Source organism: Stegostoma tigrinum, chromosome 14, assembly GCF_030684315.1.
Source record: "Stegostoma tigrinum isolate sSteTig4 chromosome 14, sSteTig4.hap1, whole genome shotgun sequence".
NCBI lineage: Eukaryota > Metazoa > Chordata > Chondrichthyes > Orectolobiformes > Stegostomatidae > Stegostoma > Stegostoma tigrinum.
The window spans coordinates 72,059,818-72,079,072 of NC_081367.1; the positions used below are offsets into that span (position 1 = coordinate 72,059,818).

The window sequence follows — 19,255 nt, forward strand, 5'->3', positions numbered from 1 at the left end:
GAGAATTGGCATGACGTGGGGGAAGTTAATGTCCTTGTGGAATCATTGCTGGACTGTTAATCCAGAGATCCAGATAACGTTCTGCAAACCTGGGTTCAAACCCTGCCGCAGCAGATGGGGAAATTTAAATTCAACTTTAAAAACAAACTAGAATTAAGAGAGTTTAATGATGATCACGAATCCATTGTCGATTGTCAGGGAAAAAACCCAACAGGTTCACTCATGTCCTTTAAGGAAGGAAACTGCCATCCTTAAGTGGTCTGGCCCACATGTGACTCCAGACCCACAGCAATGTGGTTGATTCTTAACTGCCCTCTGGGCAATAAATGTTGGTCTAGCCAGTGATGCCCACATCCCATTAATGAATGAAAAAAAAATCCAAGTTTGCCCTAAATTTGCATGTGGTGTCAATGTTAAAATGGGTTTAAACAGTGGTTGAGATTCTGTGGTCTGTGGAAGTTTTAAAACTGTTAGTATTAAATCATATGTTTAGAAACTGAACATTAGCACCTGCACTTCCTAAACCCACAAATCTTAACTGTGGAGAAGCCTTGCATAAGAGCAATACATTTGTACTAGTCATGCAGTGTAAAGAAAGCACTGCCTCAAGGGAACAATGATTACAAATACAATTTTTCATGAAAAATAGAAGATAATGCTGCTAAAATAATGAATTTGTGCTTGGCTTTCCGAGAGAAGTAAATACAAAAAACATTAATAAGTAAAGTTTTATTATATGAATCCACTTTAAGTTATAAAGACAACTTTTGAATGAAAGGCACAGTGAATCAAACAATTATGATAAAACATAGAAACTAAATGAGAACGTACAAAATAAAGTGAAGACAGCATTTTCCAGCATTTACAAACCTACAAAATCCAAATTTGGAGTAAACTGTGTCATTACTAATAAGTTGTTAAGTACACAATAAAATCTACATTTGTACCGTTAAACAGATCATTATCTGATTACTTCAGTGTTTGACGATGCTTAGGAAATAAGAGAGAAACAAACACTATTGCTTTCTATTATACTTCATGGTGATACTGCAGCAGTCAGTTCCCTGCAATGAAGCCAACTCAAGCTAGTTTTAGAATGAAAAGCATCAGCACGTTTTAAAATGGAGATTAAAGTCACAAAATTACTTTATGGGGAATAGTTTAACATTTATCCAGACTGAACCACAGGCATGGAAGTAGCTGGTAATGGTGTTACAGCCGCATTTCAGCTAATCAGTAGCAAAAACAGATTTTCCACTCCATTTCCACACAAACTATGAGGCTTTTTGTTTAACGTGCCAAACACACACAACTGATTAAGTTGGAAAAAAATTAATATAGGTTAGTTGAACAAATAAAAAAATCAAGACCCTAACCAAATTTTAAATTACAATACTGGACCAATATTAAGCTGCAGCAGAACGCAAGTGCCTTCTATGTGAGCCCAGTAAATCAATTAAAAAAATACCAGTCAAGCACATGGCAAATGCAAACTTGCAAGCAAAAACCTTATTCCTGTTTTAGGAAATGCATTTTTAATATATAAATAGCCACTGAATTCCTTGGCACCATGTTTTCACTGCTTTTATGCAATAAATAGGTATCTTCTACAAGGGAAGGGTAGTTTTTGGGACAATTCTTATTCTTTGGCATGTGCTCAAATACTAGTGTCTGTCTCCCTTACTCCTTGTGGAAAGAAAGCTCCCCTAATTTTATTTACAAACTAGCCACATTGAATTTTTTTTTAACTAACTCAAAGATGCTCAAAACATTTTTTTTGATGCTGCTGCTTCAAAAAGAAATTAACCTCAAGTCACTATTTCATGCTCACAGACTTCTTGTGCAATAATTACAAATAATGGGAATTTCCTCTTTGCATCTTTTGCAGACATGAAATTATTGCTTAAATGGTGATGAGGGAATGCTTTAAGGTTTTGGACAGTATACCCCAACGCCATATTTTCTCAGTGCTTTAGTTTACACATAAATTAGAAATATGTTCACATATTTGCAAAGGATTATGGGCAAACTCGTATCAAAACTTTGCACATACATTTTGATGGCAGTAAGTTTTTTTTCAATACAAACATTTTTAATGCTTTCCTTATTCAAAATATAGACAGGATCAAGACAACATCAGTAGGTTAAGCCTTTAAACAGGCTTTCTAATGAAGCAAGGCTTCCTCAGTAAAGGCATCAGCCTCACAAATTGTGACAGTAATGCTGTGTTATGTCAATTGCCCTTTGACACATGTGCAATCATTAAACCTGTCAGGGTCTATTATCGCCAGTGACCTGCTAGTCTTCATCTGAACTACTCTGCAGGCAAGCAGAGAACAAGTCAATAATAGCTCAATGCTCTAATCAGATAATCAGTCCTACACACTGGTTTGCAGATGTCCATCGTTGTTCCAAGCATGAATTATAACACAACGTAGTGCCATTTCTGCAAGGTATCCTTCAATACACTTTTACATTCTACATAGGAACAACTCTCATGGTCAATTCAAATCTCAAACCTAGAGCAGTATGAAAAACAACCTATGCATGTTGAGCTACCTTACATTATTGCTCAGCTTTGCAAGGTAGTCTCGCAATTCTCTTGCTGCCTGGAATCGACCGTATTGTTTCTTTGGGTGTGCACATTCTTCGAGCAAGGCCTCCAGTCTGCCAGCTCTAACAATTTCTACGGGAGGGCTGTGCAGAAGCCCACCGGTTGTGCCACGCCATGTGGCATATTTAGAGAGCAGGTTCTGACAAATGGCATAGTAGTTATGGTCAACTGTAACGCGCGAACACAAAACCTCCTTGGAAAATGACAGGCAGGCTTCTTTTCCACAATCGTCAAATGTGCTCTCGTACCATACATCCCAGTTTTGAGGCTTATCTGCAAGGAACAAAATTGAATAAATTGGATTACAAAGGTTGAAAATTTAATGTCTGTTCTAATTTTAGTATTTCCATTATGACGTTAGTTAAAGGCATTGAGCTAACGGTAACAATCGAAAATTAGAACAATTTATTTTGTACAAAAAGGAAGAGAACAAAGTATGCATAACATTTAAAGTGATAGCTCTATCATCCGCAATAGTGGAGGAGATTTGCTAGCATTTAGTAAGAAGCTGGCATTAGGATTTCATGAATATTTAGTTTGGTATAGTAAAATTTTAACTTTTGTGTCATTTCAGATTATCTAACTGATTCGCTAAGAACAACATTTTAATTAGTCTATCTCAAAGACATTCATTTTAAAATGGGCTGCAATTAAAACAGTACATATTGGCAACCTGGTTGCTGAGAGCTTTCCCACTGTTGAAGGCATCATGGGGTACGGGGAGAAACAGGAATGAGACATTGAGGTAAAGGATCGGCCATGATCACAGTGAATAGTGGAACAGGTTCGACGCCCGCTACTAGCTTCTACCTGAAACCTTCACTCCATTCCACTTGCTTCTTGACTCAAAGCCACATTTCAGAACTGCGTGGATTGCAAATTCTAGCATCAAAACATCTCATAATAATTGCTTACTCTATTGGATCAGGAACTTTGAGTGAGTGAAAAATCAATCAAGAACACTCAGTGGCCTTTTAGCTAGTTTACGCCAAAAAAAGCTCGAACCCCACATAAATTACTGTAGACATTCACCAGACTTATGATTGTTAATGGTGCATTAACAATCATAGATCCATTGTAATACACTTAAGTATCATGGCTGTCAGGTTAAGTGAGATCATAAATCACAAGCTATGATGCACCAGGAATCTCAGTTATGGGAACCAGAATAAACAGATCATTAGTTCAATCTCAGATGTCCTTATTCTACAAGGAAAAGGGAAAAACAGAAATTTACATCGGTGAACATACAGGTGCTAGGACCATACTTGAGAAACAAAGCAGAAAGGCTGGGAAAATTCAGCAGGTCTTGCAATATTTGTGAAAACAGAATTAATCTTTTGGGTCCAGAAATCCTTCTTCATAACTGCTGCGTTTTCCCAGGTATTTCTATTTTTATTTCTGATTTCCAGCATTTGCAGATCTTTGGTTTTCTCCTATATTTTGGCAATGCTATTTCAAACAACGTTAGTTCCAGTCTCAATATCACTGGAACGTAGTAGTGGTGACTGAAATGTAACAACTTGATTGAAGGGACACAGTTTTGCAGGCCAAGTTTGCTGATAGGCAGGGAAAGCACGCTAGGCTACTTTGACTAAGTTAGTGAGCAAAAATCGGCAGATTTGACTATAATGTGGAAATACATGAAATTGTCCACTTTGGTAGGAACGACAAAAATGCAGCTTATTATTTAAAATTGAGATGGGGTGCAGAATAGAGGAATCTGGGTGTCCCTGTACATGGCCAGTATCATAGAGATGCACAGCATGGAAACAGACCCTTCAGTCCAACTTGTCCATGCAACCAGATATCCTGAATAATTACAGTCCCATTTGCCAACATTTGGCCCAAATCCCTCTAAACCGTTCCTATTCATATACCCATCCAGGTGTCCATAAATGTTGTAATTGTACCAGCCTCCACCACTTCCTCTGGCAGCTCATTCCATACACCACACCACCTTCTGACTGAAAAGGTTGCCCCTTAGGTCCCTTTTAAATCTTTCCCCTCTCACCTTAATAATATGCCTTCTACTTTTGGGCTTCCCCAATGCAGGGAAAAGACTTGTCTATTCACCCTATCCATGCCCCCTAAGATAGTGGTCACTCCTCAGCCTCTGACACTCCAGGGAAACTAGCCCCCATACATTCAGCCTCTGCCCATAGCTCAAACCCTCCAACCCGGGCAACATCCTTGTAAACACTGAAAGAATGGCAGATGCTGTAAATCAGGAACAAAGACAGAAGTAGCTGGAAAAGCTCAGCAGGTCTGGCAGTACCTGTGAAGAAAAAAATAAAACCAGAGTTAATGTTTAGGGTCCGGTGACCTTTCCTCAGAAGATTGAGTTATGAAAAAGGGTCACTGGATCAGAAACATTAACTGATCATTTTCTTCACAGATGCTGCCAGACCTGCTAAGGTTTTCCAGCTACTTCTGTTTTTGTTAACATCCTTGTAAATCTTTTCCAAACCCTTTTCAAGTTTCACTCATAACACTTCCTTATGCCTCCTGGATGCCTTCTCATGCAATTGCAAAAGGTGCAGTACTTGCCAATTCACCACCTCCCTCCTCACTGTCCAAGGACTCAAAACACACCTTCCAGATGAAAGCAACATTTTGCTTGTATTTCTCTCAACCTAGTGCACTTCTACTGTATTCTCCGCTCACAATACAGTCTCCTTTACACTGGCAAGATCAAGCGCAAACTGGGTGAATGCATTGTGGAACACCTCCGTCTGTCTGTAGGAATCAAGCTGACCTCATGAACTTGTTTGCTATTTCAATTGGCCACTTTCTTCTCATGTTAAAATTCCTGTCCTGGTCTTACAGCGACGTTCCAATGAGGCACAATGAAGCAAGCTCAAGGAACAACATCCATTTCACATCTCTTTTTCTCTTTCATTAACAACCCCCTGGTCTTTTGACACTGGGCCTCCACATAATCATCTCCACTAGGTTCTCGTCCACTTCAGTTAAAAGACTTCTCAATCCCTCCAGTTCTGAGCAGTCATACTGCATTTGAAATATTAACTCAGTTTCTCATTCCACAGACGCAGTCAGACCTGTTAAGTTTCTCCACCGTTTCTGTTCTTGTTGAAGCCATTCAGGCTGCTCAGTACCATTCTTCAATTGAATAAAAGTTGCTGGTGCTGTTCTCTTACTTCTTGGATGCTCTGTACAGAACCAAATGTCAAAACAGCCTTTTTTAAAAGAAAGGTCACAGTAAGCTCCTCTGCAAAGCCTCAATACAATGACGATGGAAATAAGCATAACAGCCAGCACTCTCAGCTATGACTGCACCAAGATTCAAGCCAGTGTTTCTTCACCATCCCAATCCCGAAAATGTCAGATAAAACCAGCATTTAATCTTATTGAATAAAAAAATGATGCCTATCACTTCCTCTAATTGTCTCTCTGCAGGCCTCCTGCTTCCGATTTTCTATATCACTCTGCTTGCTTCTCTCACACTTTTTCTCAGTCTGACATTTTCTCACTTAATAGGCATTATTTTCCTTTTGACCTCATCATACATCTTCTCCTTTCCATTTCAACAATCACAAGAGTTAACATGCCATTTCAGGAAGTAATTGGGACAGGAAGTGCAATAATGGAATAACAGAAGAAAAATAATACAGATGATGGAGATCAGAAATAATAAAAATGGAAAATGAAGGTCTGGCAGCAGTTATGGAGAGAGAGTAAAACAGAATTAATGTTTTTAACTGATATAATTTGACAGAAACAGAAAACTGGCTTTTATTGCAAGGTGTTTGGTAAGTTAAAGTAGGAAAGAATTTATCAGAACTGTGCAAGACATTGGTGAGGCCACATTAGGAATTGTGCTTATACCGTTGGTTTTCTTACTGAAGGATATACTTAGGTTGCAAGCAGAACTGAGGTGCTCCTGAGATGCTGCTTGGCCTGCTGTGTTCATCCAGCCTCACATTTTATTATCTTGGAATTCTCCAGCATCTGCAGTTCCCATTATCTCTGAGGTTTAACCAGCCTGATTCCAGTGGTGCAAGGGTTGTTTGATGAGGAAAGGTTTAACATGTTGGTCAATGTTTATCATGTCTGACAGTGCATCAGCATTTCTGGCAACACACCAGCACTGAAATTCATACATCACGTTTATCATTTGTGTGTAGGCAGAACATGATTTTGACTTCATTGCCACCTATAGTTTACTCCTAACCTCTCCCCGCCTTCAGCATATATACCAAATGTTTCCAAGCTACAATCAGCTCTAAAAGGTGGCTCACTGGACGAAAAACTCTACTTTCTCTCCACAGATGCTCCCAGACCTGTTCAGTTTTCTTGGCAATTTGTTTCTATATCACTTCTGCTGTTTGTAACAAGCAAGGTATTGATCTTTCCAAATCAGCTCTTTTGGTTGCAAAACTCACAACACAAAGACCAACATTAGATGGGATTCTGCGATTAGACGACATTTGCTGAATAATCCAAGTGTGTAAAGAATTGTGCTCAAAATCAACGTAGGATTGTCAGTCAGGCTCCCAGTGTGGTGTCTCTGAGCACTGGAAGCTACATAGATTAACACACAGGGCCCTGAACTTGGCAGGCAGACATCTATACAAACTATGCCTGTTTCAACACAACAGTACTGGCGTTCCCATTATCTCTGGTGATAGCCATTTGGTCATTTTTCAGAGCAATGTCCTGATCAATTAGAATTAACCTGCCTTGAATAAATCTTAAACTTGACTGCTGTCAATTAATTCTCCATGGCAATGCATCTACCAAAGTCCACAATCAGCATTCTCATCTCACGCAGTATAAATGTTAGTTTGCTGTGTGAATTGATAATCTTACACTTATCAGGACAACTCATAAGAATAAAGACTTGGACAAAATGTTTCTTTCCAGCAACATACAGTGAGTTGCAATTAATGCCTTGATTTGATTTGATTTGTTATTGTCACATGTACCATGATACAGTGAAAAGTATTGTTTTGTGTGCTATGCAGGCAAATCATACCTTACAGAAATACACCAAGGTAATGGAACAGAATGCAGAATATAGTGTTACAGCTGCAGAGGTGCAGAGAAAGATCAACTCTAATATGCAAAAGGTCCGTTCACAAGTCTAACAACAGCAGGGAAGGAGCTATTGGATTCTTCAATACCATAATATTCACAAAGTTTACTACAATCCATTCCATGATTACCTCATCAAAAACATCCAGGATTTTAAAAACTTCATTCAAGTCACTCACCATTCTTTTAAACTCTAGTTAAAACAAGCCCATCCTATTCAATATCTTTGTAACTCAACCAGCTCATTCCCAGCATAAGCCCACTAAACCTCCTCCAATGCATTTATATCCTTCTTTCAATAAAGAGACTAAAACTGCACATAATACTCAAGATGTCATCTCATCAAATACTCTGTATAACTGCAATATAAAAGCCTTACTTTTACGTTCAAATTCCCTTGTAAATCTAGGATGACGTCCATTAGCCTTTTGAATCATTTGCTGTACCTACATACTCATGTTCTGTGACATGCACAAGAACAAGCAGAACTGCACCTTGGGTTTCTGCAGTGTTTACTATTTAAATCATGCCCTGGCAAAAAGAAGTAAAAAGCAAAAAGTTAACAAAGTCACATTTTCCTTATTTTATATTCCATTCTTCAGATTTGTGCCCACTGATTTAACCTATCTAAATTAATCTACATCCTTGTTATATCTTCACAATATACTTCCCTACTTACCTGCAAATTTAGCCACCACACCTTCATTTCCCACACTAAGTCGCTGATAAATGCTTTAGAAGTTGAGGGTCCAGAACAGACCTTAATGGGGCCCTGCCCATCATATCCTGTCAATCTGATAAAACACTCAATCATGCCCTGTTTTCTGGTAGCCAGCAATGTTCTCTCCATGCTAGTATGCTTCCCTTATTGCATAAAATCCTACTTTGTGCGAAAACTTGTATATTCTGTTGGAGAATATTCTTTGGAGCTTAAAAGAATGAAATGTGATCTTATTGGAATAGAAGATTCTGATAAGATAATCCACCAGGGATCATCCTAACAAGTCTCCCCATAGCTAATGCCCTGCATACCAGGCAACATCCTTGTAAATATTTTCTGTACCCTCTCCAAAGCCACCACATCCTTTTAGCAGTGTGATGACCAGAATCGAACACAATATTCCAAATGTGCCCTAAAGGTTCAATAAAGCTGCAATATTATCTGCCAATTATTAAACTCAGCGCCCTGGCCGATGAAGGCAAGCATTGACTACCTTCCCCACCTGCAATGCCACTTTCAGTGACCTTGCTGTATGCTAGCTTTGAGTTTTGTGCACAGATCCCTCCAAATCCCGTTGTGTTGCAGCTTTCTGTAGTTTTTCTCCACTTAAATAACGTTCACCCTTCAAAAGTGAACAATTTTGTATTTTCCCACATTATGCTTCATTTGCAAGCTCTCAGCAAACTTACCAATACCTCCATTCAAACTGTTGGTATATCCCTCTGACAACCAGCCTTCCCCTGTTTTTGTCATCTGCAAATTTGGCAACATTATATTCATTTCCTTCCTCAAAGTGAACAGTTGCAGTCTCAGTATTGATCCCTCTAGAACCACACTGATTATGGATTGCCACTCTGACAAAGAACCCCTTGTCGCCAATCACTGTCTCCTGTCCATGAGCCAATTTTCTATCCATGACAATATGCTACTTCCAACACAAGGAACTCTTATGACTTAACCTTTGAGATATATCTTGAACACCTTCTGAAAGTTGAAATGCAATACATTCACTGGTTTGCCTCTATCCACTCTGATCGAGAAAAACCTTCAATAAATTAGGCAAGATATGCCTTTCATGAAGCCATCCTGACAGTGCTTGATTTTGATTCTCCAAATGTTACTTCCTTAATAATTGATTACAATACATTTTGCCCACCAGAAAATGATGTATTTATGCTCTAGGTAAGCTGCAGCTGCTGGAGAATCTGAAATAACAAGGTGTAGAGATGGATGAACACAGCAGGCCAAGAAGCATCAGAGGAACAGGAAAGCTGACGTTTCAGGCCTAGACCCTTCTTAACATCAGCTTTCGTGCTCGGCTTGCTGTGCTCATCCAGCTCTACACCTTGTTACCTATTTATGCGTACTTTGTTTTCTCTTAGTTCACGAACCTACTATTCATGCCAATATATTACCCCACACACCATGAGATTTACTATCAGTAATAACCTTTGATGTAGCACCTTATCAAACGCCTACTAGAAACAGATTTAAAATACATTTATTTCTTGAAGTTGATTTCACTGAAACAGAGGATTCTTAAGGGGCTTGATAGGTAAATGAGGAGAAGTTGTTTCCTAGAGTCCTGCAGTCCAGGACCAGAGGGCATAGTCTCAGAAATAAAGGGACACCAATTTAAGACTAAGATAAGGAGGAATTTCTTTTGAGGGCTGAGTGCCTTTGGAAATCCTTGCCACAGAGAGCTCTGGGGCCAGAGTCCTTGGATATATTGAAGGATGAAATAGACAGATTAGTGATCAATCAAGGAATCAATGGTTTTAAGGAAAGGGCAGCAAAGTGAATGCGAGGAATGTTGGATCAGCCGTGATCCTATCGAATGGTGGAGCAGGTTCGAGGGGCTGGATGACCTACTCCTATTCCTAATATTTTATTGTCTGACAACGTGGCACAGTACAGGGACTAGTATTAGAACCTCAATATTTTATCATTCATGCAAATAATTTGAATAATGGAGCCGAAGGAATGGCTATTAAATTTGCTGATGAGGCAAAGATAGGTAGGAAATTAAGTCTTTGGAATTTTGATCCCCATTGAATACTTCCGAGATAATCACTGGGAATGATCAAAATTACTGGAGTTTATTGGGGTTTTACTTCGATGCATTCGAACACAATTCAGTTGGAAGGAACATGTCATGAATGCACCTTACTGTGTCATCATAAACTAGCAGTTATTAAAAAAATCATTTACTGGATGAGGGCATCGCTAGCCAGGCCAGCATTTATTGCCCATCCCTAATTGCCTAGAGGGTAGTTACCAAACACATTGCTGTGGGTCAGGACTCATGTGGGCCAGACCCGGTAACAATGGCAGTTTCCTTCCCTAAAGGACATTAGTGATCCTGATGGATTTTTCCCAACAATCGACAATGGATTCACGGCCATCATTAAACTCTTTATTCCAGATGTTTACTGAATTCAAATTCACCACCTGCCGTGGCGGGTTCAAATCGAGATCCCCAGAACTTTGCCTGGGTCTCTGGATCAACTGTCCAGTGATAATACCACTAAGCCATTGGCTCCCTCAACTGAACTCCAATCTCATCCATTCACTTACAACCGAAGAGTTTAATATGAACATTAGCAGGGAATGCCTCTAACTTGAGGTATACAAAGAATTATCATCGCTCGTACAATTTCTACTTTTTTTTAAAGCACACTGAGCCCTGGTTGAGGGCCAGTTCCACTGACTGCCCTGCAGTATTCAGTAGGAGAACACAGAAGAAGTTATTTAATCAACTAACATCCATGCTTGCAATGGTGAATGATCGTCATCACTGGGTGTTTACAGCAGCACCTGTAAAATGTACTGAACTGCCATTAACATTCAAAATGATTAAATAATTCAAAAGGCTGTATCTACTGCTTTAGAGTACAGCTTTCCATCTTAATTGCTGTCTGAATTCTTTTCCAAGCTGAGCTTTGATGAAGATGTGCCTTTTAATTTTTTTTTAAACATTAATTCAGCACAAATAGAAATATACCCAAAGACATTTCTTAAAAGAGGAAGCGAGGAGACACAAAGCTGTCGAGGGAAAGTTAGAAGAATTTTGTCACTGCAGATAGAAGGATAAAAAAGAAAGTGTGATGAAATTCTGTTTACATCCAATTTCTACCATACAGAGCAAGACAGCAATCTATGACTTGTAGCATTTATGCACAGATTGCTCCAAGATGGCAACATTCCATTCTGACCTGTAACAGAGGTCGAGCTTACACCAAGGCTTTTGATACGTTGTTTAGGACAATGTGAGGGTTATTAAGGAGGCTCAATCAGCTGAAAGGCCTCTTGTACTGAATGATTCTATGATTCCAAGAAGAGTTCAAAGGTTCTAGGTAGTGATGAGGTTGTGCCAGATAGACAAAAGCCAACTGTACATTAGAGATAATGGGAACTGCAGATGCTGGAGAATTCCAAGATAATAAAATGTGAGGCTGGATGAACACAGCAGGCCAAGCAGCATCTCAGGAGCACAAAAGCTGACGTTTCGGGCCTAGACCCTTCATCAGAGAGGGGGATGGGGAGAGGGAACTGGAACATCCGCCAACGTGGTATACTGCATCCACTGTACCCGGTGCAGCTTCCTCTACATTGGGGAAACCAAGCGGAGGCTTGGGGACCGCTTTGCAGAACACCTCCGCTCAGTTCGCAACAAACAACTGCACCTCCCAGTCGCAAACCATTTCCACTCCCCCTCCCATTCTCTTGATGACATGTCCATCATGGGCCTCCTGCACTGCCACAATGATGCCACCCGAAGGTTGCAGGAACAGCAACTCATATTCCGCTTGGGAACCCTGCAGCCATATGGTATCAATGTGGACTTCACCAGCTTGAAAATCTCCCCTTCCCCCACTGCATCCCAAAACCAGCCCAGTTCGTCCCCTCCCCCCACTGCACCACACAACCAGCCCAGCTCTTCCCCCCCACCCACTGCATCCCAAAACCAGTCCAACCTGTCTCTGCCTCCCTAACCGGTTCTTCCTCTCACCCATCCCTTCCTCCCACCCCAAGCCGCACCCCCAGCTACCTACTAACCTCATCCCACCTCCTTGACCTGTCCCCGTCTTCCCTGGACTGACCTATCCCCTCCCTACCTCCCCACCTACACTCTCTCCACCTATCTTCTTTACTCTCCATCTTTGGTCCGCCTCCCCCTCTCCCTATTTATTCCAGTTCCCTCTCCCCATCCCCCTCTCTGATGAAGGGTCTAGGCCCGAAACGTCAGCTTTTGTGCTCCTGAGATGCTGCTTGGCCTGCTGTGTTCATCCAGCCTCACATTTTATTATCTTGTACATTAGGGTACTGTAGTTAGCTGTGGGAAACCAGTGAAGTACATGGATTCTCTGCAGGGGACTCAGTGGGGAGTCAAGAACAGCTGGATGTCCCTGTGGTGTTAAGACGTAGAAGCTGTAGCCTTAGGAAGTCTGGGATAACAAAGTGTGAAGCTGGATGAACACAGCAGGCCAAGCAGCATCTCAGGAGAACAAAAGCTGACGTTTCGGGCCTAGACCCTTCAGAGAGGGGGGTGGGGAGAAGGTTCCGAAATAAATAGGGAGAGAGGGAGAGGCAGATCAAAGATGGATAGAGGAGAAGATAGGTGGAGAGAGGAATATAGGTGGGGAGGGTATAGGTCAGTCCAGGGAGGACAGACAGGTCAAGGAGGCAGGATGATGTTAGTAGGTGGGAAATGGAGGTGCGGCTTGAGGTGGGAGGAGGGGATAGGCGAGAGGAAGAACAGGTTAGGGAGGCGGGGATGAGCTGGGCTGGTTTTGGGATGCAGTGGGTGAAGGGGAGATTTTGAAGCTTGTGAAGTCCACATTGATACCATTGGGCTGCAGGGTTCCCAAGCGGGATATGAGTTGCTGTTCCTGCAACCTTCGGGTGGCATCATTGTGGCACTGCAGGAGGCCCATGATGGACGTGTCGTCTGAGGAATGGGAGGGGGAGTGGAAATGGTTTGCGACTGGGAGGTGCAGTTGTTTATTGCGAACCGAGCGGAGGTGTTCTGCAAAGCGGTCCCCAAGCCTGCGCTTGGTTTCCCCAAATTTTAATGAACTGTGTTATGGATAGATACAATTGATTCAGATATAGTGCACTGCACCACAAATTTTTTTTGAAAAAAAGAGGGTAAAATAACTAGTAAGACAAAATAAAGGCATTACAGAAGGCAGTTCGGATAGAGTGAATTATGGAAAGTCACTCATAGCATTTTACATTTTTGTCAGCCTCTTGAGACAAAAGCCACAGCTTTCTGTGCTAAAGAAATAATGGGAACTGCAGATGCTGGAGAATCCAAGATAACAAAGTGTGAAGCTGGGTGAACGCAGCAGGCCAAGCAGCATCTCAGGAGCACAAAAGCTGACGTTTCGGGCCTAGACCCTATCATAGACCCTGCCATGATCATAATAGAACATAGAACATAGAACATAGAACAGTACAGCACAGAACAGGCCCTTCAGCCCACAATGTTGTGCCGACCATTGATCCTCATGGATGCACCCTCAAATTTCTGTGACCATATGCATGTCCAGCAGTCTCTTAAATGACCCCAATGACCTTGCTTCCACAACTGCTGCTGGCAACGCATTCCATGCTCTCACAACTCTCTGCGTAAAGAACCTGCCTCTGACATCCCCTCTATACTTTCCACCAACCAGCTTAAAACTATGACCCCTCGTGCTAGCCATTTCTGCCCTGGGAAATAGTCTCTGGCTATCGACTCTATCTATGCCTCTCATTATCTTGTATACCTCAATTAGGTCCCCTCTCCTCCTCCTTTTCTCCAATGAAAAGAGACCGAGCTCAGTCAACCTCTCTTCATAAGATAAGCCCTCCAGTCCAGGCAGCATCCTGGTAAACCTCCTCTGAACCCTCTCCAAAGCATCCACATCTTTCCTATAATAGGGCGCCCAGAACTGGACGCAGTATTCCAAGTGCGGTCTAACCAAAGTTTTATAGAGCTGCAACAAGATCTCACGACTCTTAAACTCAACCCCCCTGTTAATGAAAGCCAAAACACCATATGCTTTCTTAACAACCCTGTCCACTTGGGTGGCCATTTTAAGGGATCTATGTATCTGCACACCAAGATCCCTCTGTTCCTCCACGCTGCCAAGAATCCTATCCTTAATCCTGTACTCAGCTTTCAAATTCGACCTTCCAAAATGCATCACCTCGCATTTATCCAGGTTGAACTCCATCTGCCACCTCTCAGCCCATCTCTGCATCCTGTCAATGTCCCGCTGCAGCCTACAACAGCCCTCTACACTGTCAACGACACCTCCGACCTTTGTGTCGTCTGCAAACTTGCTGACCCATCCTTCAATTCCCTCGTCCAAGTCATTAATAAAAATTACAAACAGTAGAGGCCCAAGGACAGAGCCCTGTGGAACCCCACTCACCACTGACTTCCAGGCAGAATCTTTTCCTTCTACTACCACTCGCTGTCTTCTGTTGGCCAGCCAATTCTGTATCCAAGCAGCTAAGTTCCCCTGTATCCCATTCCTCCTGACCTTCTGAATGAGCCTTCCATGGGGAACCTTATCAAATGCCTTACTGAAGTCCATATACACCACATCCACAGCTTGACCCTCATCAACCTTACTAGTCACATCCTCAAAAAACTCGATAAGGTTTGTAAGGCATGACCTACCCCTCACAAAGCCATAATGAATGGTGATGCTGGCTCGAAGGGCCAAATGGCCTACTCCAGCACCTAATGTCTATTGTATATAACCCAAAGGCACTTCTTATGCATGCCAGTAAGACACGTAATTGAAGAGGTCCTTAAATGGTTATTAATTGACTACTTGAGATATCAACTGCAAGCATATCAAGATCAACATCAATGGGCCTTCAAAACCAGTACTTAATTGTTGAAGTAAAGTGAAGAATGTCTCTCTGGATCCAACTTATCCAGTTACTATTTCCCCTTCGCGCCAGCTCGAGGAAGGGGAAAAATTGTGGGAAAAATGTGTAACATTTGGAAAATGACTATAATCAAGTGAATTGCTTCAAAGGTTATCTCAAATGCTATATTTAAATAAGATATAAATATCAAATAAGGATTCCACCTATAAAATTACAAAGCTTCAGAGATAAAATGTATTTTAGATTTGTACTGAGAAAAATAAATAGCAGGCATCTTAATTACAAACTTTACATTTGGACTAAAATAATAAAGTCTGCCTCCCTTATACTGGTCCGTATATTGTTTCTGCTGGGATACCCCAATTATTTCCCATCAGAATTGCTGTCAGGTTTTGATTTTGCATTCTGATTTATTATTGCTTTCCAAATACATCAGTCACATCTTTCCATTACTTAAGTGAACTTCTGTACATCAGTGAAGTATCATTTCCAGAATTTCCTTTAGTCAGTAATTCTTTCAATAATTAACTGACCATCATTCAGAAAATTGATCCAGTTTCTACCAAGGCAGCATGCTCTCTCAGCAGGAACGGTTTTTACGTTGTTACAATTAGCTCCTTGAAAAAAAAAATCAAGGTCATGTCAAAACCCGATTTCTTCTTTGGACTCCGTCATCACACAATTCCGGAAAATGCCTTCTTCAAAGACACAGGGCATTCACTTGAGATTACAAGGTACTTAATTCATTGACACTGCGCCAAGAGGACTTTTCACATAACGTCTATTTCATTCAGTTATATAATACAATAGCAAATTATGCAACGTCTGTGTCAAACTTCACACAATTAGCTCAAATTTCACAATCATAATGCTTCAACACATTGTTTTAGGCCATATGTGCTTTACAGCAATCAGAAGCAGGCAAAGTAGGCACATTAAAATCTCCACCAAGACTGATGCCTTACTACATTAAACAAACTATGTGCTTAATAGATGGATCACTGAAGGTAAAGAGCCGCTCATGTTATGTTATATGCATAAAAAATTTAAAAAGCTAATAATTTACTTCTGGTTTACTGTGACTTGATAATTCGTCTCGCAATTTACAAATAGCTAAACAAAACTCAGTGGCATCAGTTAACCTCCAATTCATCACTGTCCTTATTTACAATGCTACATTCAACGAGGGCACAGCATAGTCACAATGAGTAAGACACAAGTTTTACTCAATGTGGACTGTGAAATGTATACTTTAACTTAAATGGCGAGTGAACTGCGCAGATGATTTTGAAAGCTGCCTGGTGTCTCACAAGGACAAAGAAACTGACACATGCATCTTGGGACCAAGACAAGACACTTCTGAATTGAAGCATGCTTTTCTCAAACAAAAATGATCAATATCTCAACCACCTCGAAATGAATCTTTTAAAATAATGAACCTTGACTTTGTCTCTTTCAAATTTTAAATGCTGACTGTAGAAACTAAGGCATGGCAAGAACAGAAAAGGCAACATCACCAATGCCTTTAATAAAAAATGGAGGCTGCTACGTTGCAATGTCTCCAGTGCTGTTCCTTTTCAACTCCAATAAAATACCAAAATAACCTCCAGTCCGGAAACCACCAGCAATAAACTGTGACCTGTAAAAAGTCCATTAATTTGAGATAATACTGACGTGGCTCTGGCTGCTGAATTCAACTAAACCACCCTTTAGGAGTCCCTTTACATCTACAGTGTATGTTTCCAGATTAAATCAAGCACCTGCTTTAATGAACTATTCTTGTTGCTTATAACCTGAAAGAGTGTATAATTCTCTAGAGCGTAAATAGATTTTTCCAAGCGTGGATGTCAGTGTCACATTTTGGGGTGAGCGACTTGAAATTAAAAAAGAATCTTCCTTAATTGAAGCTGACAAAACACATGCTGCTGGTTAATAAAATGTGAGGCTAGATGAACACAGCAGGCCAAGCAGCATCTCAGGAGCACAAAAGCTGACGTTTCGGGCCTAGACCCTTCATCAGAGAGGAAGCTCCTGAGATGCTGCTTGGCCTGCTGTGTTCATCCAGCCTCACATTTTATTATCTTGGAATTCTCCAGCATCTGCAGTTCCCGTTATCTCTCACATGCTGCTGGTTATTTGCCCCCATAGATAATGGTTAAAAACACGTACTTCTCAAGCAACAAAAACAAATTGCTGGAAAAGTTCAGCAGGCCTGGCAGCATGCGTAGAAAGAAATCAGAGTTAACGTTTCAGGTCAAATGGCCTTTCCTCCGAACTGATGGTAGGTAGGAAAATGTCGGTTTATATGCAGAAGACATGGTGCGGGAGGAGGTAAGGGAGCAAATGATAGTTGGGAATAGAGCCCAAAGAGAGAGTTGGACAGACAAAGAAGTCAATAGCAATCTGGTTAAAAGGGTGAACTACTACTATTGGGGACTGTTCGTGGCTAACAATGGGTGATGTGTAATAGCAGCGGGGTTCTGAGGAAGGTTAACTGATTTCTCTCCACAGATGCTGCCAAACACGCTGAGCGTTTCTGGCAATTTCTGTTTTCATTTCTGATTTACAGCATTTTTTTTTTTAAACTTAGTGATTAAACTTTATCACTGTGAGGAAGCTGCATCTTAACAGCAGTAGAACACATTGAGTTTGTAACCCTCTGTATAATCACAAAAAACAGCACAGGAGATTCACAAGCAGGTTTATATAACAAGGTACAGAATATATTGATTTGGAAATGAAAAAAGGAAACAAACTTTTTGAATCAATCTTGCTTCTTATATTACCACTCTAATGTCTTCTTGCTGCAGTTCTGTTGATCTAAAAAGAAAAAGGGCTGCCTTTACTTTACAGACCACAGTTTACAGAATATTTACCAATATCCTCATTCATCTCATGTTGCTTTCCTCCTTTTATGTAGTCTTTAATCTACAGGTTGACAACCATTTTTCACAATAAAAACCTCTCTGTCCAAATTGCCCTGGCTTCTCATCTAAATCTGTGGACTTGCAAGATATAGAAATGCTGCCAGAAATGACATTGAGATAACACTACTCACGTTCTGCTACGATGATCTGGCTGCACAAAATTGTAATTCTTCATGGTGCTGTCACAATCTTTTCAGGAAAGTACATTCATTTCAAATTTCCATTTATTCAACCATTTCTCAAAATATTTCCTCAGCAGTGACTGCTCCAAACCGTGATGTGTGTAAAAAGAAAGAATTAGCCAGCCTTTGGCACTCTAGTCCCCGAATGAGATATTCTAATCTAGGATTTGAGATTCAAAGGACATGATCTAAATGCTCAAAACGGCACAACAATAAAATGATTTCACAAATCTCACTTATTGGGAGCAAGATACAATAATTCCAGTTTGAAAATGTTACCTACTTTGTTACCTCATCTTAACATTTAAAAATAAATATTTCAAACCGAACATTGGAACAAAACATTGTCATTCAAGCAAAATGCTGAACATACTCAGCATTTCAGACACTGACTGCAAATGACAAAATTAAGTTACATTTCAGATTGACGGCCTTTTGCATGGTTTTAAATAACATGCGGCAGCCAAAAGCAGAGGACAAGCAGAGGCATGGAATATAAACAGAAGGTCTATGATAGGGTAGAAGGCAGGAGAAACTAAAATGACAAAGGAGATGATGGTGAAAGGCACAAATGGCTTGTAAAGAATTGAAAGATGAATCTACAGGAGGTTAAATAGGAATAGCAGAATAGTTACCATCTCCCATCTGAGGTGGTTGCCAAGAAAGGGTTCAATATTACCTCTAATGAGGCTCCAGCCATTACATTCATGTATAAATGCGTCTGGGTGGAGCTAGTCATTTGGTTCCAGTCTGCAATGAGACTCTGTAGTCACGTGGCTTAGATTCAATTTTCAACACATTGGAGATAACCATGTCTCTTACCCAGCGTTTATGTAATTATCACATCTTAGTATACAAT

At 40.7% G+C, this 19,255-nt stretch overlaps 1 protein-coding gene across 4 annotated transcripts in view; it reads right to left on the reverse strand.

The window, feature by feature from the left end:
* Positions 1-748: 748 nt before the first annotated feature.
* The window catches only part of dipk2ab (divergent protein kinase domain 2Ab), a 207,564-nt gene continuing 189,057 nt past the window's right edge, over positions 749-19,255 (reverse strand). For all 4 annotated transcript variants that reach the window (XM_048542127.2, XM_048542128.2, XM_048542126.2 and 1 more), the window contains one exon: positions 749-2,887. In XM_048542127.2, coding sequence (XP_048398084.1) covers positions 2,556-2,887 — 332 coding nt within the window. In that variant the 3' untranslated portion in view covers positions 749-2,555. The remainder of the gene's footprint in view (positions 2,888-19,255) is intronic.